Source organism: Papaver somniferum, unplaced genomic scaffold, assembly GCF_003573695.1.
Source record: "Papaver somniferum cultivar HN1 unplaced genomic scaffold, ASM357369v1 unplaced-scaffold_107, whole genome shotgun sequence".
In the NCBI taxonomy this organism is placed as follows: domain Eukaryota; kingdom Viridiplantae; phylum Streptophyta; class Magnoliopsida; order Ranunculales; family Papaveraceae; genus Papaver; species Papaver somniferum.
The window spans coordinates 7,891,941-7,915,328 of record NW_020619603.1 but is presented as its reverse complement, the minus strand read 5'-3'; the positions used below and the strand labels follow the sequence as shown (position 1 = coordinate 7,915,328).

At 37.6% G+C, this 23,388-nt stretch overlaps 2 protein-coding genes across 2 annotated transcripts; both read right to left on the bottom strand.

Annotated features, from left to right (window-relative positions):
• Positions 1 to 11,358: 11,358 nt before the first annotated feature.
• On the bottom strand, positions 11,359 to 12,182 carry LOC113327767 (MDIS1-interacting receptor like kinase 2-like). Its single transcript, XM_026574900.1, has 2 exons — positions 11,925 to 12,182; positions 11,359 to 11,832 (listed from the first exon to the last, which is right to left on the bottom strand). The coding sequence occupies exons 1-2, from the start codon at positions 12,094 to 12,096 to the stop codon at positions 11,444 to 11,446; spliced, it is 561 nt and encodes a 186-aa protein (XP_026430685.1). The 5' UTR covers positions 12,097 to 12,182; the 3' UTR covers positions 11,359 to 11,443.
• On the bottom strand, positions 12,141 to 15,153 carry LOC113327766 (probable leucine-rich repeat receptor-like protein kinase At1g35710). The gene has a single exon (XM_026574899.1). The coding sequence runs from the start codon at positions 15,135 to 15,137 to the stop codon at positions 12,141 to 12,143; it is 2,997 nt and encodes a 998-aa protein (XP_026430684.1). The 5' UTR covers positions 15,138 to 15,153.
• Positions 15,154 to 23,388: the final 8,235 nt, after the last annotated feature.

Genomic DNA, 23,388 nt, shown 5'->3' with positions numbered 1-23,388 from the left:
GTGTATCTATGAAAATATGGTTGTCCATACTGAGATTTTTGCCGAAAAAGTACTTTAAAAATCGCTCAATTCCGCGTATATGGTCATCGTACTGCTAAATTCCAACCGCAAACATGACCAAAAGGGCAAAGTATGACAAAAAAAAATGTCGCCCATGTCCTAGCACACAACTGCATGATGAATGCAGTGGGAGCATTTTTTGGAATGCACTAATAGTGCGTTCGAAATATTGACTAGTCAACTGGACTCATGTTCATGGTCAACAACACTCGACACTATTTCGTTAACCATCAATAGTACGTTTTTCGAGGGTCTAATAAGAGTGTACCTGAGTGCTCGGGTCAGTCAACTGGAATAGTCAATGATAGACGCATTTATGTGTCTATTTTGATCTCAATTATATATTGTTGGTGCTCGATATTGTATTTATTATGACTTTTTGTGTCTTTGTAGGTGTTTTTCAAGAAATACACTTGTGCGAAGAAATTAGCTCGAAAAGTGGCATTTGAACCTCCGGAGAGAATAACTAAAGGCACCCCGGAAGTATGTTGGAAATGCCCCCACAAAAGTGATATTTCCACTTCAGAATATTATTAAGGGCACCTCAGGTCAACCGCTATTGGCACCCTAACTCTGGATAGGGGGCACCCACCTCGTTTTTCATTTCAAAAATACAGAATTGGCGGGGAAGTTTGAAGCAGACGAACAGATTTTGGATTAAATTTCTAGTCAAGTTCTAGAGAGACTTAATGAATTAATTACGTCGGAATGGGTTCGTTAATGCTAAACAGGGTTAGTAAGTCAACTAGAATTGACTAAATAGGGCCGGTCATCGAGTTGGATTCAAACAGGGAAATGTCAGCTGCATAATTCTCTGTTCTTGATTATAACGAGATTTTCTTGTTATCCTTATACAGTTTCGATTGGGGATGACTTTTAGACATAAAACAGGATGGATACGTGTTGGAGATTCGATAAAATAAGGAGTTTACACGAACTTTCCTAAAACAGGGGAAGTGAAGATATTATCGGGTTTTCTATTCCTGGAACAGATTTAGCAGAGGTTCACTCGGAGATTTTCACGAACAAGGTTCGGTTTGGGCCTGTTTAATCCAAACAGGATTGGTATGGATTCGAAAACAGGGAAATACTCTCATGATTTTGGGTTTTCCTTGGAAGCTACGTATCGAACAAATAAAGGAAATATATTCTCTCTGTTGGACGCAATCTTGATAAGAAAGGAAGTTTTGGGAAGAAACAGAGCGGCGCAGAGAGTTTAAAGAGAAATTCTCGTGACTTGGCCGAGGGAAAAAGAAAGATATTCTTGAAATTTTCGACCTGTGGTGTACATAAAGTCTTGGGGGAGACACATAGCAGAATCGAGAGTTTGGGGTCGATACGGCATAGGGAGGCTGCAGAGGCGGAGAAATCAGGGTTACAGGAAAGTACCATGCTGATGCTGAAAAAGAAAGAGACAAAGACATTGGACTCACAAGACGGTCGCAGTTCTGCTACACCAGAAAACTATCGTTATTCTACAGTCTTATAATATTGTAACAGTAACTTCTGTAACGCTTATAAACGCTGCAGATTCACTAATTTGTTTATTTTTCATTCTTTTCTTCTTCTCAAGCACTTTTTAGCTATGTTTCTATGTTTTGAGAGTGTTTTGATCCTAATGAGATACACCCCAACACTGGGATGACAGAGGAAGCCTTATTTCACAATTGTTTGGTACCTATATTTGATTCTTTATGACTTTTTGCACTTGATTCAATTGATTTATGATTTTCATTAATTAGTTGTAATTTCGTTTGATGGGTCATGCTTGCTTAGATGTTTTGATTTTCCATGCTTAGGATTTCTAGTCTTGTAGGAAAGTTAATTATTACGGATACTCCAACATCTATGAAGACTAGAATGTAATATGCAAGGGTGTGTGTAAGTTGATGCTAATTGCGCTTACCCTTCTATAGTTCCCTTCCAAATTGAAGATAAGAAGTATGAAGTTAGGGATGAATACAAATGAAAACCTACTGCTTGTTCTTATTGTAAGAGTTTTGGCCATCTTAATGAGAAATGTGGCTCGAATCGTGCTCCAAAATACAAGAAAAAGTGGGTTCCCATAAGCCAAAAGTGTCACTTAAGATGCATTGGTTAATGCAAGGATACTACTAACAACCTCGTGGAGAATGCACATGATATTTCTTCATAAACTATTGTTGCTACACTGATTGCTTCGACTAAAGTTTCGGAAGACAGAGCAGGGGACACTGTGGAGAAGCTGGGTGTAGACAGTCAACAGAATTTTAAATCTTTCAATCTTCCAATGAAATATGGATAGTCTAGCTACTATAAAAGAAAAGAGTAAGCCAAAAAAGCAAAGTAATATGTCGAGTTGTTATGTGAACCCTTACACTGTACTGAAATCACATTCAAAGAACATAACGGGTTAGCTCGAATCAGTGAAGATGAAGTTACATAATAAGATGATAAGATAAAGATCAAAATAAAGGAGTTGCTATGGATACTTGTGATGATTCTTCTGGTGAATCAGAAAATTAGACAGACAATATATGAAAGTATGGGTCTTGAGTATAAGAAGGAGAGGGATGTAGAGAAATTGACGTCTTTAAAAGAAGTCACTACGTTTAAGCCTATTGACGGTAAGCACATCGAAGCAAGGACCATTTGTAATGACATTATAGACACATTCAAATCTTCGAAATCAGACAAGGAAGTGGTTAAATTGTATTGGGATGGAGTTCAAACAATGAGAATCTGGGGCGTGGGAAAAGTCTTCCTACCCCTTCAAGGAAGAAATACTAGTTTGTATTAAGATCTTATATTCTTTGTTCTCTTGGAACATGTTGTCTTCTTATTATAGCACGGTAAGTGTGTTTGTTTTTCTCTTAGATCTGGTTATTGCTTCTTTGTAGTACTGCAAGTGCATTTTATTTTCTTAATAAAATCTAACCTTTTCAAGTCAAAAATAAAATAAAATAAAAAAAATCATAAAATCATAAATCATACCAACCAAAAGTTTTGTATGATTTATTAGTAGAATAGTTTTAAGATAGAGAGTAATCTTGTCTAAATAAGTTCATCAACTTAATAACAAATATAATCAACGTATATCTTGATCATCATTGCATCAATGTCACTCTCATATGTGTGCTTGAAGGGATGTGGGTATTCTAATTTCTACCCACCTAGTCCTCTTTGCAATCCCAATATGGATCATTTTGAAGGGCATTTGTATGGCATGAGTTCTACACGATGAGAGATAAAAAATAAAATAGTACTTGAAGTTATGAAGGTCCTTTTTTTTTCTAATCATATATAAGAAAGCACTCTTATTTTCTGTAAGAGATGTATGAAAGACTGTCTTTAATTGCTACCGAGGTTATTGATGTTCTTAGCCATAGAATTTCAATCTGCAACTCTGGTGAGTTTTGGTTACTAAACTGGTGTTTGATGGATTAAAATAGAAGAGATAGATTTCTTTACAAATAACAATTTTATTAATTGGATTTTGTTGTGCGAGTAAGACCCCAAATTTTTAATCTTGTGTATAATATTTTTGATATATTTGATCGTATTTCATTGTAATTTGGACTCTAAAGAAAAATTGGTTCAGTCTTGTATGGATAATGTACATATAAGATTTTCCATAGATCCTCCTTCTTTAGAATAATTTTCTAAAAGAATGTCTAGTCTAGACATCCACCAGGACCTTCACTTTAAAAAATATAACTAAATATGGTTTTAATAGGGAAATAGTGCTAATTGAGCCATGATTTTATTCAAGTGTGACCGTGACCACCTAAAAGGTCAAATTAAAAGATATATGAAAAAGCGGGGGTACAACAACCACACCCAACAATTCGATTAGCAATTTGTATGGACAAACTCCAATATACTTTCTAGAGAATCAACTAGACAGTCAGACTCAATCTAGAGAAAAGTATATCAAAGAGTTTATATCTCAATCTCTCAATTTGATCTTTACTCAAGCAAATAGAAATCTGCGAGTATTTATCAAAGAGACATAACTTGGATGGTACCAAAGACCAATATCCAAGTGTCAATCAATTTAAATCAACAACCAAAAGGTCGGATATTCTAATTGATTGAACAACGCACAACCTGTGATATGTCAATTATATAATCAAATATAATGTGGAATAGAAATAACTGTAAATGCAGAAAAACCCCGGGACCTAGTCCAGATTGAACACACACTGTATTAAGCCGCTACAGACACTAGCCTACTCCAAACTAACTTCGGTCTGGACTGTAGTTGAACCCCAATCAATCTCACACTGATCCAAGAGGTTAGAGAGTTTGGACATTGTCTAAGTATATAAAAAAAAAAAAAAACTTAAACATGGCACAGTAAATAATTAAGTTAAATTATTGGTTAGATGGCATAGCCAGACATGACCAATAAATTTGTGAAGCACGTATATAAAAAAATAAAATAAAATAAAAATAATAATAAAACTGGGATCATTCACCGGTAGTTAATCTGTGATTCCTTCACAGTTTGTTTTCCTTCCTCTCCTCATCTCGTTGTTGGATTTTTTTTACCTTTCAGGTGATACCCATTTTGCTACCATTACTAGTTTTCTGGTACGCCGAGGGTTTCTTCGTTTTCATGGTTTTTCTGAGAAACCATGCGCAAAACAAGATCCATATCCAGACCTCCGGAGACTACCGTATCTCACCCCTTGGCTTGAACTGTTGTTATTGCCCATATGTACTCTTCGCCTTTACCATCCCAAGAACAGCTCCGAAGAAAGGTCCGGCAATAGGAAGAAGCTCCAGATTGCGGCTATAAACAATGCTCTTAATACCTGTAAAGAACACAATGTGTGTTGTTCTTTGATCTACAATATTTTACAGTCCCCAAGCCATGGAAAATTCCGTATGCAGACAAACAAGAAGGATAACAAAGACAACTAGGAAGTTGCGAACTTGATTGCTTGTAGAAGGAAATTAGAGCAGGGTCATTATACAGCTGCTATACGTGTCTTGTATTTTAACGGAGTCGCTCCCTGCAATGACGATACCTTGTCCGAGCTGCAACAAAAACACCCCCACGCCCTGCCCCATCCTTTCCAACTGATGCCATTAATGTTGATGCTATTTCTGTCGACTTTAAAGCTGTTTTGGGTGCAATTAAGAGTTTCCCGAAAGGAACTTCTTGCGGCAGGGACGGATTACGTGCTCAACAACTTTTAGATGTCATGAGTGGTGCCGCGGCTGCTGTGGCAGATGAGCTGTTGTCTTCCATTTCTGGGGTCATTAATTTGTGGCTTGGAGGTAAGTGTCATGCTGCCTTGGGTAAATATGTGGCTAGCGCTCCATTAACTCCACTCTTGAAGCCTGGTGGAGGGCTTCGACCAATTTTTGTTTGGTACTATATTGAGGAGATTGGTTTCGAAACATGCTGCTGCTTCTGTGGGTAAAGAAATGTCATCGTATTTGGGTGATTTTCAATTCGGGGTTGGTGTTCCTTGTGGCAGTGAAGGTATTTTGCATGTTTTTAACAATTTGCTGGAGTTGAAAGGTACTTCTTCTAATATGACAATGCTTCTTATAGACTTCGTCAATGCTTTTAACATGGTTGATAGGTATATTCTTATTCATGAAGTTAGAGAGAAATGTCCTTCCATCTCTAGATGGGTTGAGTTTTGCTATGCAAAACCTGCGCGACTTTACTATGACAGCTTCATCTTATCTTCTGCGCAATGTGTTCAACAAGGAGACCCACTTGGTCCTCTCCTTTTTGCTCTCACGCTCTATCCCTTGGTGAAAAACATAGATTCGCAATGCAAGTTAGATATACATGCTTGGTACCTAGACGATGACACTATTATTGGGGACACAGAGGAGGTGGCCAAGGCCTTAAAGCTCATGCAGTCTGAAAGTGTGCTCAGGGGCTTGCATCTCAACATCAAAAAGACAGAGGTTTTTAAGAGCTTCATTGAAGGTATGTTTCCTGTCGACATTGGTAGAATCTTCTTGGAGGTCTTGTTAGTCTTGATCTGCAGTTTTGCAGTGATAGTGATATGGTTGTTACTCGGGTTGACAAAACCATACAACTTACGACTTCTATTAAGAAACTTAAAGATCCCCAATGCGAATTGCTCCTTTTGCGTAATTGCGCCGATTTCTAAGTTATACTTCACTATGCGCACCACCTGGCCTTTGGCGCTTCAACAAGGTATTGACATTTATGATAATCACCTTATGTTATTTCTGAGGCACCTTGTTACTGGAGATAGAGCTGGTTTTGGCCCTTTGCAGCAACGTATCTCTACCTTACCCGTTAAAGATGGTGGGTTGGGGATCTATACGATGTCAAATACAAGCAATTATTGCTTTCTCGCCTCTCAAAATCAGACCGGGTCTGTGCAGAATGTTATACTCAACAACTTGTACTCTGCATGTCGTGAGAATGACCTCACATACCAACAATCTTTACAGTCTTTCATTCAGGTTTGTGATTTACCTTCTTCCTTGCATTGAAGGAACTGCCCCCCCTTCCATGCATACTCTGGAAGTTACATACTTTGATGTTGTGAAGAAGAAAATTCCAATCCAATTCATCATGTCTGCAAGAGATTCGGTGTTTTGGCAGTCTAACCGTATGAAACATGCACAAAATTACCTTTTGGCGGTACCTATTAGTGGGCTTCAACAGAGTATTGTGCCAAGGAAGTTTAGAGTTATTTTTTGTTGTCGACTCGGTATCCCCCTCTTTCCCCAAAGTTGGCTTGTGTTCATATTGTAAGCGAGATATGAATATTTTTGGTGATCATGCAATTCATTGCGCCAGTGAGGTTGGGCTTAAGCATCGCCATGATCTCGTTAGGGATGTTGTTGCTGACATGTGTTATAAAGCTGGTGTGCATGCTAGGAAAGAAGTGTCTTTGGGGCTTGTTTCGAACGGCAAAGCCATGAAGCCTGCGGACGTCCTTGTCTACGGTTGGGAGAACGGGTAGGATGTGTTTTGATGTTACTGGTGTTTCACCTTTCAATACCGGAGCTAGGGATGCTTTCGTACCAGGCCAAGCCATTTCCAATGCTGTTTCTCGTAAACGGTCCAAAGACTTGGATGTATGCACTTCTTCTGGATACAGTTTGGAGGTTTTGGTTTTCACTTCCTTAGGGGAACTTGCTGAGGATTTTGTAGCTCTTTTAAAAAGGCTTAAGAACTGCTTAGTTAACCTGGATGCTAGTACTAGTCATGGTAGTTTCCTTTTTTATAGATTAGGTTTGGTTATTCAGAAAGGTATTGGTGCCTAACTTGTAGCTAAGCTACAGCATAGCCAGCCATGATTAATAAACTAGAGGTATAGCTAGTAATAATTAATAAAGAAACATATATAGACATATGTGAGGGACCGGGACCGGACGATATATAACAATAGCTCTGTTAAAAAAAATGTCTCTATGGTACTACTACCGAAACGGAAACAGGAACAACACTTATGCTGTAGAACTTTCACGAATCACGATTTTTTTTTATTTTTTTTTATGCTCTTTATTTAATCAAAAACTAGGCCAACATAGGGGTCAGAGAAAAACATGAAAAAGAAGATGTGCTTTTCATGTAGGCATAATACGTTTTTGACTCGAGATAGGTATGAAAACACTAATACATTAATGGTATATTTTCACGGATCCCAACAATGATAATTAAAGGGAAGGAAGAAAAAAAAGCGGCTCGAAAGTAGAACCTTCACATGTCTGGAAGATGGATTTTGTTAACTTGTATACGGGTATACATGTTAAGGTTTAATAAATAATTGTTTAATGCTATTGGGAATTGTGCAATCATTGCGCAAAAGCATGGCAAACATGCCGAAATGCACACACCGTGCACTCATCACGCAAAACATAGCAATTGCATGTACCATGCAATCATTGTGCAAAATATGGCAACCATGCCAAACCACAAATAAACACGCATGATATGGCAACCGTGCCAAAGCCGCCACACGCGTCATTGGCACATGTTGTGCAACCTAGGGCCAAAGCCTCCACACGCGCCATTAGCACATGTCGTGCAACCATTGCAACATGGCATGCCAAGCCGTGCAACCTAGGGCCAAAGCTGCCACACGCGCCATTGGCACATGCCATGCAACCCTTGCAACTTGGCACGCCAAACCTAGGGCCAAATCCGCCACACTCGCGATTGGCACATGTCATGCAACCCTTGAAACTTGGCATGCCTAGGGCCAAAGCCGCCAAAGCCGCCATTGGCACATGCCATGCAACCCTTGCAACTTGGCATGCCAAGCCGTGCAACCTAAGGCCAAGGCATACACACACATGCCATTGGCACATGTCGTGCAACACTTGCACTTTGGCATTACCACTTGCACCCGACGTGCTACCCAGGACCAAGGCATGCCACACATGCCATTGGCACATGCCGTGAAACCCTTGCACTTTGGCATGCCGCGCCTACATCAAAGGCCATGATTCCTCTTATACAAAATCTCGACCGTCGAAGGTCGCCACCGAGCCGGAAAGTCTCTCAAGCTCAACTCATCAAACACCAGCGACATGCTACATTATTTCCACGAAAACACTCGAGACATCAAAACGTATGTCACAAACTGGGGATGCTCATTAGGATTTTGATTTGGCGGTCTACATCGTGCGGCATACACAAATGCCCGTTTCAAGAAGGTGTAATAAGAATAAAACGGTTAGTAAATGCAGGAAGTAATGGTGAAACTCTCTTTCATTATGGACATCAATTCCATCAAATTCCATCAATACCAGGCGTTACCACCTCTTTCTATTTAGCTCATCCGTTTCTTTTCTTAAGAGGCCAGAGTACGTTTCACTTAGACTTGTATAAATAGGTTTTACCTATTTCCACCAAAACAAAAGTTTTGGTCAAGGAGAAATACAACACTCAGAAAGGAAACTCTTGTTAGCTTTCTCAAAGCTTTCATCTTCTGATACAAGTCAAGTACTACTCTCCCAAAACTGCTATGGTCTCAACACTCTCTTCGCTTCCCTCCCTAAACCAGCCCTTCTCCTCCTCTTTGTAACCGAAGCAAATCCGAAATGACCATTTCTTGGTTTAGGCCAGATTTGTACAGATTGATCTCTCGAATCTAAAGTACTCCCGTGCAGTACATTTGTTTAGGGTTTAGATTTGTTTCTCACCCACTCACTGAAATTACCAAAATCAGCAGAAACGATTTTCACCCATAAACACTACTGAAGATTTTCCTTCCTCTATCCCAACTGTGATTATTTATGAAGTTGATATATCTCTTTCATCAAGCCAAGTTATATTTATGAGTAATATGCTATATGTCGCTCGCATGCTTTACAAGATCAGATTGCCGTTGGTGTTGGCCATTAACAAGACCAGCGTGGTTCCGCATGAATTCACTTTTGTGTGGATAGAAGATTCTGAAGTATTTCAAGCGACATTCAATAATATGGCATCAACCGTTGACCACCACAAACTGCCACATAAGATGTGCTTTTTGTTATTTGATCGCGGCAAGGTTGGATTCAATAATTTTTCTCGAAAATAGAGGCTGACTTACAAGATAGTCTTTCTACTATTCTTTTCTTAAAACATCAGAAAGTTTTTGAATGGGAGTATCATGCTTCTAGTTTGGAAAATGTAGGCTCACTTGTTTCCTGCATAAACGTAAGCGGCAGTGTGTTTTATTTGGTTCCCTGACTTTGAGGATGTGGCACATAGTTGCAGACCAGTTGTGGAAGCCGCCTTGGCACTCACTTAATTGGAAGTATTTATACTGGAATTGATTTCCTTGCACATGTCAAGCTTACCAAGATTATGGCAGTCACCTTCGTTAGCGGGTGCAGAGTCTAGTGATGTTTTCGACTGGAAATTAGTACTCTACTTGGACTGGAAATTTCATACCCTCCTAACCAACTTTGGGAATGCAAGAAATGTTCAAGAAAAAAAAAACTGGTACCAAATTTTGATAGTCAGTTCCATAGTGCTGTTACAACCGAATACCAAGCTAAATATTTGCTGTTGTGGGTGGAATTTTTGAAATGGAAATAAAAATTATGCTTTACAGATCTCAGTGGTGCGGATAGTGTGGCTTGGGCAATTTCAATTCTCAGGAGGATTCCACATACTTGAAGTGGAAGTTCAGATTGTTTCCAACTGGTTTATGGAACGCGGAAAATATCAATGGCGTTTTGATGAGCCAAAATTTAAGGCTTGAGGACAAGGCATTTTTCCAGCAGGGTGGGATGTTACGACACCAACACTACTTGTGTACCTTTTTTCTTATTTAGTTTACTTAGTTCTCTTTAATTAAGCTTAGTTTAGTTTCCTAGTTTGAATAGAATTCTTATTATAGACTTTGCTTGTTTACCAAGGCTTTGATGCTATAAATAGCATGGCCATAAGTTGTTTATTTTTATCATAAATCAATATAACAATTCAGTTTATTTAGTTTTCTTCTCAAAGCCGGTGGCTAACCCCCAACTCAAAGGGTTTATCTGGTTCTTTTCCTTGTGTTTAAGCTTTCTCCAGTGTTAAAAGGTCTAGATCTCTACCAGACATGTATAGGATACGGGTGGGTCCTGAAGCCCCAATGATAGAATAATCACCACAAAGCTGAAACATCAAAAAAAAAAAAAAAAGTCTTGGCGAGTTGATTGGAGGATCAATTTCATGATGTGTACTTGTTTTAAGCGAAGCTCCTTTTCTAGTCATCGTTCCAGGAAATCTTGGATTACTAATTCTGTTTTGAGTATAATGAGAAACACCTTTACCCAAAGATGGTCCCAACTTTTGGTGATAGACATTTTCATGACTCTACCTTGCATCACCAATTGGTATATCGTTGTTTATAACCCCTAAAATATACAGAAAAGTCTGTGTACCAGGTCTTTACTTTCTGTATCTGCTTTGCTTGTTATGGATCCAATCTTTCTATGGCCACAACATCCATTTTTCTATTGCTGTAACTATTTACTCTAAGGAAAACGGATGCAACATAAAGTTAGGACGGGTAGGATATGTCGGAGGTTATGCCTGTTTGTAACAGATATTTTACTTTACACTCCAAATACACGAGATGGATACAAGATGTGGGCACATACATGTTGAGGTAAGCAAACTGTTGAGTACTGAAGTACAATAAGCATTCTAAATGGCTATGATTTCTTGATGTGATAAACACAAAAGTGATTACTATGTTAAAATATCTGTGAGATTTGCTACGAGATAATTCAGTTGTGCAGATTGTCTATGTAACTCTACGATTGAGGGGTATTGTACCGGCAGCCAATAATATCAAAAGAGTATTCCTAGGACAAGTCAAGGAAAAAAAAGAAGCTCATAACTGAATAATTTATTATGACAACAAAACGAAAAGAAAATAAGAAGATGACTGGGTTACACAAATTTTTATGACAACAAAATGTCTCCTAATGTAAGCATTTCAAAAGGCTTCTCTAAACTTGCCCTGCTCTGAGCAGACGACAATGATAGCTCTACTGCTACTTCTTGCATAGTTGGCCGAGTACTTGGATCACCTCGTAAGCATGAGAATCCAACCTTCACGATGTACATTATTTCTTTCTTCAGAATATCTGATGGTGCTCCAAGGCATGGGTCCAAGATGTCTCTCAATCTTATGTTTTGCCCCATATTACTCAATGATGGAGATGAAAGAAGAATTTGCGAGAGCAACGTGATCAATTCAGACGGATGTGTTCCCATAAGTACTTCTAATATGATCACCCCAAAACTATAAACATCACATTTCTCGGTCACCTTCATTGTATAGGCAAGCTCTGCAAACATCATTATAATTGATGTGAATATTACTTATTGACTCTAGGAAAAAAAGGTAATAAATTATAAAAGTTTCATCTGGATTGTATACCTGGAGCAACATATCCGTAGGTTCCTGCAAGTGAAGTCCAATTTGATGAATCTGGCTTCAAAATCCTGGCCGTACCAAAATCAGAAACTCGAGCTTCATATTCAGCATCCAACAAAATATTATTGCTAGATATATCCCTGTGAATTATTGCTGGAATGCAATCATGGTGCATGTAAGCAAGTGCACTAGCTGTTCCCTTGATAAATCCCACCCTCTTTATCCAATCGAACTCCACTGCTTGTTCCCCATTGCATAAAACATTTTCAAACTTCCTCTTTCCACGAACTCATAAACCAAAAATGAAAATCTCCTTTGAAGATTAGAACAGAAACCGAAAAGTTTCACAATGTTCCGATGTCGGATTTCTGTCAATGCATGGACTTCACTTTCGAATGACTTGAGATCAGATATCTCAGATTCTTCATCTGACGAGTGAAGTTTCTTGACAGCAACAACCTGACCAGTTGACAACTCTGCTTTGTAAACGCTCCCATATCCTCCCGCTCCAATGCAGTATTTTGCATCAAAATTCTCGGTCGCTTCTATTATATGCTCGAAAACTATTTTACCGTCGTAATTCCAAATGGAAAATAAATTTCTTTGGGTACCGGTACCTCTATCTTGATCTGTCGGCGCAGCATTTCTTACCGATTTTTTTCGAAGGCGGAACAAGATGGCGAGGAGTACGAATAAAAGAAACAACGTACCAAACAAAGGAAGAAGGATTATTAGCACAAGTTTACTATGTTTGGCCTCTTTTCTTCCAGTAACAACCGAGGAATTACATGGTTTTAAAACTCGAGAGTTATTACCACATAACTCTTTGTTGTTCCTCAATGAATCAATTGGAGCATCCTCAAAAGCCTTGATATTTGGAATAGGACCACTCAACTCATTGAACGAAATATCGATAATGTTCAAACTAAGCATTTGATCAAATAAGGATGGAATTGAGCCGGAAAGCTTGTTATGGGATAAATTGAGTTTTATCAGTTTGCTTAGTTTTCCCAGAGCTGATGGAATCTCTCCACTCAACTCATTGTAACTAAGATCTAATAAAATCTGTAACGAATCCAAGTTTCCGATGTAAGGTGGGATGCTCTCACTAAAATTGTTTGAGCTCAAATTCAAAGATAATAACCTTGAGCACTGCCCTAGTTGTTTGGGTATTGATCCGATGAGTTTATTTCTGGATAAATCGAGTAATTGCAGGTTGGATAACATTCCAACTGTGGAAGATAACCTACCGGAAAGTTGATTATTACTCAAATCTAACTCAATCAATGAAGATAATTTCAACAACTCCTTAGGAATTTCTCCTACTAAGTTATTTGAAAAAAGATAAAGTTGACTTAAAATCATCAAGTTTCCCATTTCTGATGGTATTTTACCAGTGATTTTGTTGCCTGCGAAAGAAATGGCTGTCAAATTTTGACATTTCCCCCAGTCTTTTGAAAGTTCACCATACAACATATTGTTACCCACACCGAGCCTATATAGATGCGGATACACGTGAAATGCCTCCGTTACATCATCTACCAGTTCATTAGATGTAAGATCTAGATGCCTAAGACTGGTGCAACTTCTAAGACTTCTTGGTATAGGACCCGTGAAATGGTTATCATTTACTACAAATTGCTCAAGAATTCCGCTTTGACAAACATTTTGGGGTAAATAACCAGAGAACTTGTTATCGCCCAAACTCAGTTCATTCAGCAGCGTTAGATTGTTTATTCCTATCGGTAATGAACCATTTAACTCATTTGTAAAAAGAGATAAAAGAGTTAAATTTCTCAAATTACCCACTGATGCAGGTATTGAACCAGTGAGTTTGTTTACAGACATATATAAGGTATCTAAAGACCTTAGCTTTCCAATATCTTGAGGGATGACACCAGTAAGTTGATTCCGAAAAACTGATAAAAGTGTGAGGTTGGCCAAGTGACATATAGAAATAGGGATTGGACCAGTGAAATTATTTGTCGACAAATCAAAGATTGTAAGAGAGCGAAGCCTTCCTATATCTTGAGGGATGATGCAAGAAAGTTGGTTATCCCATAAGGAAAGAGTGTCTAGGATAGTCAAATTGGTTAGAGAAGCAGGGATTGAACCTATGAGATTGTTACTGTACAAAGAAAACACAGTAAGAGACCTTAGCCCACCAATTTCTCGAGGTATGATGTCTGAAAGCCCATTTTTAAAAAATGATAAATAGGCCAGGTTGGTTAAATTGCATACTGAAGTAGGAATCAAACCAGTGATCTTGTTCTCTGACAAATCAAAGCCTGTAAGAGAGTGTAGTTTCCCAATATCTTGGGGAATTATTCCAGAAAGTTGGTTATGATATAGGGTAAGAGTGTTCAAGCGAGTCAAATTGGTTAAAGAAACAGGGATTGACCCACTCATATTGTTATTATGAATTGATAAGAGTGTAAGAGAGCTTAGCATTCCTATATCTCGAGGAATGATGTCAGAAAGTTGGTTATCATGCAGATAAAGAGCGTCCAATCTCGTCGAATTTGTTAAAGAAGTGGGGATTGAACCAGTGAGCTTGTTGCCGGACAAAGCTAAGAAGGTAAGAAAAATTAGCCTTCCGATATCTTGTGGAATAGCTCCCGAGACTTGATTTTCATAAACTGATAAACTAGTCAACTTAGTCAGATTGCATATACAAATAGGCAGTGAACCACTAATTTGATTTTTAGAGAGATGTAACTTATGCAGACTTGTGAGAGCGCCTATTTCTGGTGGAATAAGTCCAGAAAATTCATTGACAGAAAGATCAAGGGAGGTGAGTTTTGGAATATTGTTGATTTGGGACGGGATGGTACCGAAGAGTGTATTGTAGCTCAAGTTAAGGCTAACGAAATTGGTGAAAGATGAGAAGTTAAAACCATGCAGCGTACCTTGTAAACCCAAACCTGTTATCTTCAATTCGGTGACGCCTCCGTCTTTGTTACAAGTGATTCCATACCACCTGCATGGAGTCGTCGTGCTCGCAGTAGAATTTATCTTCCAAGTTGGAAGGAGAGAATGAGTTTGCTTCACAAGGCTTGATTTCCATTTCAAAAGAGCATCTACTTCTTGTAACTGTTGCTTCTTATCAGTTGAAGAAAGAGAAGAACCATATGCAAAACGAAAGAAACTGTAAGATGAAAACAACAGTAATAACAACAGTAAAGTATCACTTGAAAGTTTTGCTCGTTGGGACATTTTTGAAGAAGAGGAGTTTTAGTTATTGGCTGATGATTAACTAGCTAGGGAGAAGGGTTTTATAATAAAACCTTGTTTTGTTTTATTGGGAAGCAGACTTGGATCATATTTGGTTGCATCTAACTCGCGATATGGACGTGACTTGACGTGAATTAGATGTCAGGCCGTTTGTTTTTTAGTTTAGGTCTGATCTGACTCGTTTCCTGATTCAGATCTAATTATTCAGATCTGTTTGAGTAAGTGAATAAAATCCCCAGATTTATTGGACCAAGCCATTATCTCGTATATTTTTGAGTCAGGTCTGATTCAAAAAAACAAACACATTGTGTCAGTTCCAGATAAGCCAGATGACTTCAGTCGGTTCCAAGAAAAAAAATGATTGAGAAAATAAAAAGAAAGACAAAGAAAATGATGTTAGTTGATTTCCAGTCAACTGTTATTTTTTATCTAGAAAAATCTGCAACCTTCAACTAGCAATCTGAGGAAAATGCCTTCGATGGGGTTATATGGTCCTCATTCTGCCCTTCTTCTCAGGCATCTTGCTTCATTTTGGTCTACACGTATATAGTCACGCGTTAAGTCTTTGTGTGGTTGAGTACACAAGGGTCTGAAATTGGAAGCGTGTGAGAAGTGCTGCATTAGCGGCCAACCCCCATGAACTTCTTCGATGAGGATGGTCTTACCTTGGTCTTACGCCATCTCTTCCAGTCAAGTTTTGTGTTGATTCAGTTTTGTCGCTCACTGACATATAAATGACTACTCGCGTTTTGAGAGCAATTAAGGGTCTTATAACAGGAGACAAAAGTTTCGTGACCACAACTTACGATTTCTTCTTGTTGACCATTTGCTGAGATAATATATGAGTGGCCAATAAGTGCACGCAAGAGGAAATCTAGCCTCCGACTCCGAGAACTTAGGCACTAACAACGGAGAATAAACCTCCACCTTTGGTACTGCCAAATACGAAATCCAAACCTTTTTCCCCGAGCAAGTCAGGGTGCGCTAGAGCGGGAACTCTCATGATACTGGCCGATCTTTATGCCGGCTTGCCAACCTTGCACAACCCACATAAGTGGGATGTTACAGCCATCATGTATATATATATATATTTTGATTCAAAAAGTAATTTTATTGAGATAATTAATTGCTTACACATTGTTTTTCCTTACTGATTCAATAGTTTTATATCAGGAGGAAAATTATCACCAAACTGAAAACTAGCACGACCTTTTTTTTTTTTTTTTTTGCTTTTTTGGAAATACAGTATGCACAACCATTCTTAATTCAAGGTACTGATCGATAAGACTATTGCGGTTTACTCAGTAATAAAAACTTGATGTCTAATGAAAGACTGGTTTGTCCAATGAATACATGGAGACGTTTTATTGACAAACTTTATTAAAAGTTCAAAAACAACTTGCTCATAATTCTTTGTGACATCCCTTGCTACTGCTTCCATGCCTTACATTCCAGCTACTCAACCTTATGTTAAGCATTCAAACCTCCATCAAAGTATTGTCTTTTGGCTCCATAACAATCTTGTAAAATCACTAATTATTAGTCCAATACCTGTTGTACCAGTTTCCTTTTTAAAGAAGTATCTAAATTTAATTTCAAACAATTAGTTGTAGGAGAAACCCAATTATTAGACTGTTGAAGCATTCGGTCATTTAGATTTATAGTTAGAAACAACAAGACAACACTGATTAACTAACAATTTAATTCTTTCAATAGTATGGATTCCATTAGGCTTAGTATTCTGAAAAACCGAAGAACATCTATCTTGCCATATCATCCAAGCTGTAACCATCAAAGTACACAGTAAGTAGTCCTTCTGATGAGTAGTTTGGTCATCAAAAGAGCTACATGTATATATGTTAACTAAGAACATTTATGGGTCCAGATCGTTTGTACCTAAATTTTCCCTAACCCTATGTACGTGCCGATATAATTGCGATACCTGTATTTCTTGGTTAACAATAAATAACGTATATATTTGCTATATTTGATCCTTATCATTCCAAGGCTAAAGCTTTAAGAGGATTGAATATTAAGAAAACTGGTGAGCTAAATAAAGCTCTTCTTTCTAAGTTAGCTTGAAGAATGCTCATTGAACCTGAAGTTCCTTGGGTCAAAATTGTCAGTCATAAGTACTTTCTTGATCACAATAGATCCCTCCACCATGTTAATACACATGGTTCATGGGTGTGGAATGGTACTAGAAGAGGCGTAAGAGCAACCACAACCATGGACGTGACTAAATACTAAAAGGCAGACCAAATGCTAAATTTATTTGGCTTATTTGAAGGTGAAGCGCAACGGTAAAAGACTAAAATTTAGTCTGGCGTAGTTATAGTGAACGTCTGATAGTGAACGGAGTTATAGTGAACGTATGAAGGTTAGGCGTAGTTATTGTGCACGCATATATGGGGCGCAAGTATTATTCACGCCCGAAATGGGACGTAAGTATTATCATCGCTAGAGTGAGGCGTTGACACAATCAAAAAACAAAGTGTGAGTTCAACTGTGAGACGGATGTATTGAGAGTCTCATGAACAAACAAACATGAGGCGGGAGTATTATTCACGCTCAAAGTGGGGCGCACATTTTGTGAACATTAAGGTTGGCGGACTTTGTTTTAACGTCCCACTGAGACGTTGTTTGTGTTAGCGCTCTGCACTCAAATGCACACTATACTTACGTTTAATCCTATACGCTCATTATATCCACGCCTAACATAGAACGCTTACTATACCTACGTCCCATTAAATTTAGTTATAGTCTGGGACGGCGACTAAATTTAGTCTCAAACCCTAGAAAATCATACCAAATTTAGCTTTACTCCGTTCCATTACGCCTCACTTTTGGACCAAATTTGGTTTTAGTCTCTAAATTTGGTCGTGACTGTGGATGCTCTAAATATTATTAAAGACCTCTATTGATAGGAGGTGGGAAATGCGAAAAGCATTTCCATCTGGAAAGACATTATGGGAATTGGACTATAAACCATCCCCTGTCTTCTAGGTTTATGTCTCACAATATGAAAAAATTGTGGATCAACTTTGTTAATTTCAATACTAATACTTGGAACTTTGCGGTGTTGAAATGTTCTTTTTGATAATTTTACTGATGATGAAATGTGTAAGAAAAAAATACCAACTAAAGGTGAAGATAGATAGGTCTGGAAAGCTACTCACAATTATGTATTGCTAAAAGTTTTTACAGAGTTGTTGATGGTATAGGTAATTGTTGGAAATTTTGAATAGAAATTTGAATCAGTATGTCCACTCACTTGTGACTTTTCAAAATATAGTGTCTTATTCCAAGGGACGTGACTTTTAATGAAAGGATTTCACCAAGAGTTACTTTTAGACCTATATAAACCCCACACATTCTCTATTGTAAAGATGTGTTTTTTTTTATAGAGTCATAATAAAAGTAATACTAGAAATTTAAGAGTTTGCATGTGTTTTCAAGAGTTAAAGAAGAGGTTTTGCTACATTTATTCGCGTTCGCTGTTCGGTGTTATCGAAGTGCTGCGAAAAACATCGAGGTATTGTTGAATGTTGGGGACATATGCCGCTAAACCTGTAACAACATTTTATACAGGGCATAAAATGTATTAAGCAAAGAGATTACTCGCCTCAATACACCCCAAGTAAGATTGTTTAAGTTTGTGATTGATCATCTTTTTCTTTCGTTCTTTTCTTGTTTCGTTGTTGATATTACGAAACGTGATACATAGATAAAAGCCGTGTGACAAAGAGTTGTAATGGATCGGTGGATAATACACGAGTTGTATTATTGCAGAATCAGTAACGAAGATAATTATCCGACAGTAATTTCCAACAAATTTGAGATGGCGCTCCTAATTTTCAATGGACACATTTCTAGAAGTTAAATTTTCCATAAAAAATACTTATTTCCTCTGAAAATTTATTTATGGGTGTCAACCAGTTGGAGAAATGAACACTAAATATATTCCTGTTGTTGATCCTCGTTGCCCACTACGCAAGAACCAGATAGAGACTCTAAACCATTTATTCTTGGAGTGTAGTGTATCTATGAAAATATGGTTGTCCATACTGAGATTTTTGCCGAAAAAGTACTTTAAAAATCGCTCAATTCCGCGTATATGGTCATCGTACTGCTAAATTCCAACCGCAAACATGACCAAAAGGGCAAAGTATGACAAAAAAAAATGTCGCCCATGTCCTAGCACACAACTGCATGATGAATGCAGTGGGAGCATTTTTTGGAATGCACTAATAGTGCGTTCGAAATATTGACTAGTCAACTGGACTCATGTTCATGGTCAACAACACTCGACACTATTTCGTTAACCATCAATAGTACGTTTTTCGAGGGTCTAATAAGAGTGTACCTGAGTGCTCGGGTCAGTCAACTGGAATAGTCAATGATAGACGCATTTATGTGTCTATTTTGATCTCAATTATAATATTGTTGGTGCTCGATATTGTATTTATTATGACTTTTTGTGTCTTTGTAGGTGTTTTTCAAGAAATACACTTGTGCGAAGAAATTAGCTCGAAAAGTGGCATTTGAACCTCCGGAGAGAATAACTAAAGGCACCCCGGAAGTATGTTGGAAATGCCCCCACAAAAGTGATATTTCCACTTCAGAATATTATTAAGGGCACCTCAGGTCAACCGCTATTGGCACCCTAACTCTGGATAGGGGGCACCCACCTCGTTTTTCATTTCAAAAATACAGAATTGGCGGGGAAGTTTGAAGCAGACGAACAGATTTTGGATTAAATTTCTAGTCAAGTTCTAGAGAGACTTAATGAATTAATTACGTCGGAATGGGTTCGTTAATGCTAAACAGGGTTAGTAAGTCAACTAGAATTGACTAAATAGGGCCGGTCATCGAGTTGGATTCAAACAGGGAAATGTCAGCTGCATAATTCTCTGTTCTTGATTATAACGAGATTTTCTTGTTATCCTTATACAGTTTCGATTGGGGATGACTTTTAGACATAAAACAGGATGGATACGTGTTGGAGATTCGATAAAATAAGGAGTTTACACGAACTTTCCTAAAACAGGGGAAGTGAAGATATTATCGGGTTTTCTATTCCTGGAACAGATTTAGCAGAGGTTCACTCGGAGATTTTCACGAACAAGGTTCGGTTTGGGCCTGTTTAATCCAAACAGGATTGGTATGGATTCGAAAACAGGGAAATACTCTCATGATTTTGGGTTTTCCTTGGAAGCTACGTATCGAACAAATAAAGGAAATATATTCTCTCTGTTGGACGCAATCTTGATAAGAAAGGAAGTTTTGGGAAGAAACAGAGCGGCGCAGAGAGTTTAAAGAGAAATTCTCGTGACTTGGCCGAGGGAAAAAGAAAGATATTCTTGAAATTTTCGACCTGTGGTGTACATAAAGTCTTGGGGGAGACACATAGCAGAATCGAGAGTTTGGGGTCGATACGGCATAGGGAGGCTGCAGAGGCGGAGAAATCAGGGTTACAGGAAAGTACCATGCTGATGCTGAAAAAGAAAGAGACAAAGACATTGGACTCACAAGACGGTCGCAGTTCTGCTACACCAGAAAACTATCGTTATTCTACAGTCTTATAATATTGTAACAGTAACTTCTGTAACGCTTATAAACGCTGCAGATTCACTAATTTGTTTATTTTTCATTCTTCTTCTTCTCAAGCACTTTTTAGCTATGTTTCTATGTTTTGAGAGTGTTTTGATCCTAATGAGATACACCCCAACACTGGGATGACAGAGGAAGCCTTATTTCACAATTGTTTGGTACCTATATTTGATTCTTTATGACTTTTTGCACTTGATTCAATTGATTTATGATTTTCATTAATTAGTTGTAATTTCGTTTGATGGGTCATGCTTGCTTAGATGTTTTGATTTTCCATGCTTAGGATTTCTAGTCTTGTAGGAAAGTTAATTATTACGGATACTCCAACATCTATGAAGACTAGAATGTAATATGCAAGGGTGTGTGTAAGTTGATGCTAATTGCGCTTACCCTTCTATAGTTCCCTTCCAAATTGAAGATAAGAAGTATGAAGTTAGGGATGAATACAAATGAAAACCTACTGCTTGTTCTTATTGTAAGAGTTTTGGCCATCTTAATGAGAAATGTGGCTCGAATCGTGCTCCAAAATACAAGAAAAAGTGGGTTCCCATAAGCCAAAAGTGTCACTTAAGATGCATTGGTTAATGCAAGGATACTACTAACAACCTCGTGGAGAATGCACATGATATTTCTTCATAAACTATTGTTGCTACACTGATTGCTTCGACTAAAGTTTCGGAAGACAGAGCAGGGGACACTGTGGAGAAGCTGGGTGTAGACAGTCAACAGAATTTTAAATCTTTCAATCTTCCAATGAAATATGGATAGTCTAGCTACTATAAAAGAAAAGAGTAAGCCAAAAAAGCAAAGTAATATGTCGAGTTGTTATGTGAACCCTTACACTGTACTGAAATCACATTCAAAGAACATAACGGGTTAGCTCGAATCAGTGAAGATGAAGTTACATAATAAGATGATAAGATAAAGATCAAAATAAAGGAGTTGCTATGGATACTTGTGATGATTCTTCTGGTGAATCAGAAAATTAGACAGACAATATATGAAAGTATGGGTCTTGAGTATAAGAAGGAGAGGGATGTAGAGAAATTGACGTCTTTAAAAGAAGTCACTACGTTTAAGCCTATTGACGGTAAGCACATCGAAGCAAGGACCATTTGTAATGACATTATAGACACATTCAAATCTTCGAAATCAGACAAGGAAGTGGTTAAATTGTATTGGGATGGAGTTCAAACAATGAGAATCTGGGGCGTGGGAAAAGTCTTCCTACCCCTTCAAGGAAGAAATACTAGTTTGTATTAAGATCTTATATTCTTTGTTCTCTTGGAACACCTGTTGTCTTCTTATTATAGCACGGTAAGTGTGTTTGTTTTTCTCTTAGATCTGGTTATTGCTTCTTTGTAGTACTGCAAGTGCATTTTATTTTCTTAATAAAATCTAACCTTTTCAAGTCAAAAATAAAATAAAATAAAAAAAAATCATAAAATCATAAATCATACCAACCAAAAGTTTTGTATGATTTATTAGTAGAATAGTTTTAAGATAGAGAGTAATCTTGTCTAAATAAGTTCATCAACTTAATAACAAATATAATCAACGTATATCTTGATCATCATTGCATCAATGTCACTCTCATATGTGTGCTTGAAGGGATGTGGGTATTCTAATTTCTACCCACCTAGTCCTCTTTGCAATCCCAATATGGATCATTTTGAAGGGCATTTGTATGGCATGAGTTCTACACGATGAGAGATAAAAAATAAAATAGTACTTGAAGTTATGAAGGTCCTTTTTTTTCTAATCATATATAAGAAAGCACTCTTATTTTCTGTAAGAGATGTATGAAAGACTGTCTTTAATTGCTACCGAGGTTATTGATGTTCTTAGCCATAGAATTTCAATCTGCAACTCTGGTGAGTTTTGGTTACTAAACTGGTGTTTGATGGATTAAAATAGAAGAGATAGATATTTCTTTACAAATAACAATTTTATTAATTGGATTTTGTTGTGCGAGTAAGACCCCAAATTTTTAATCTTGTGTATAATATTTTTGATATATTTGATCGTATTTCATTGTAATTTGGACTCTAAAGAAAAATTGGTTCAGTCTTGTATGGATAATGTACATATAAGATTTTCCATAGATCCTCCTTCTTTAGAATAATTTTCTAAAAGAATGTCTAGTCTAGACATCCACCAGGACCTTCACTTTAAAAAATATAACTAAATATGGTTTTAATAGGGAAATAGTGCTAATTGAGCCATGATTTTATTCAAGTGTGACCGTGACCACCTAAAAGGTCAAATTAAAAGATATATGAAAAAGCGGGGGTACAACAACCACACCCAACAATTCGATTAGCAATTTGTATGGACAAACTCCAATATACTTTCTAGAGAATCAACTAGACAGTCAGACTCAATCTAGAGAAAAGTATATCAAAGAGTTTATATCTCAATCTCTCAATTTGATCTTTACTCAAGCAAATAGAAATCTGCGAGTATTTATCAAAGAGACATAACTTGGATGGTACCAAAGACCAATATCCAAGTGTCAATCAATTTAAATCAACAACCAAAAGGTCGGATATTCTAATTGATTGAACAACGCACAACCTGTGATATGTCAATTATATAATCAAATATAATGTGGAATAGA

Bases quoted from the DNA above. Each gene is read 5' to 3' on its own strand.
- LOC113327767 (XM_026574900.1), bottom strand. From the start codon at position 12,096: ATGCACCATGATTGCATTCCAGCAATAATTCACAGGGATATATCTAGC. The intron at 11,833-11,924 runs GTATACAATCCA...TGATGTTTGCAG, and splicing joins CTACGGATATGTTGCTCCAG to AGCTTGCCTATACAATGAAG.
- LOC113327766 (XM_026574899.1), bottom strand. From the start codon at position 15,137: ATGTCCCAACGAGCAAAACTTTCAAGTGATACTTTACTGTTGTTATTA.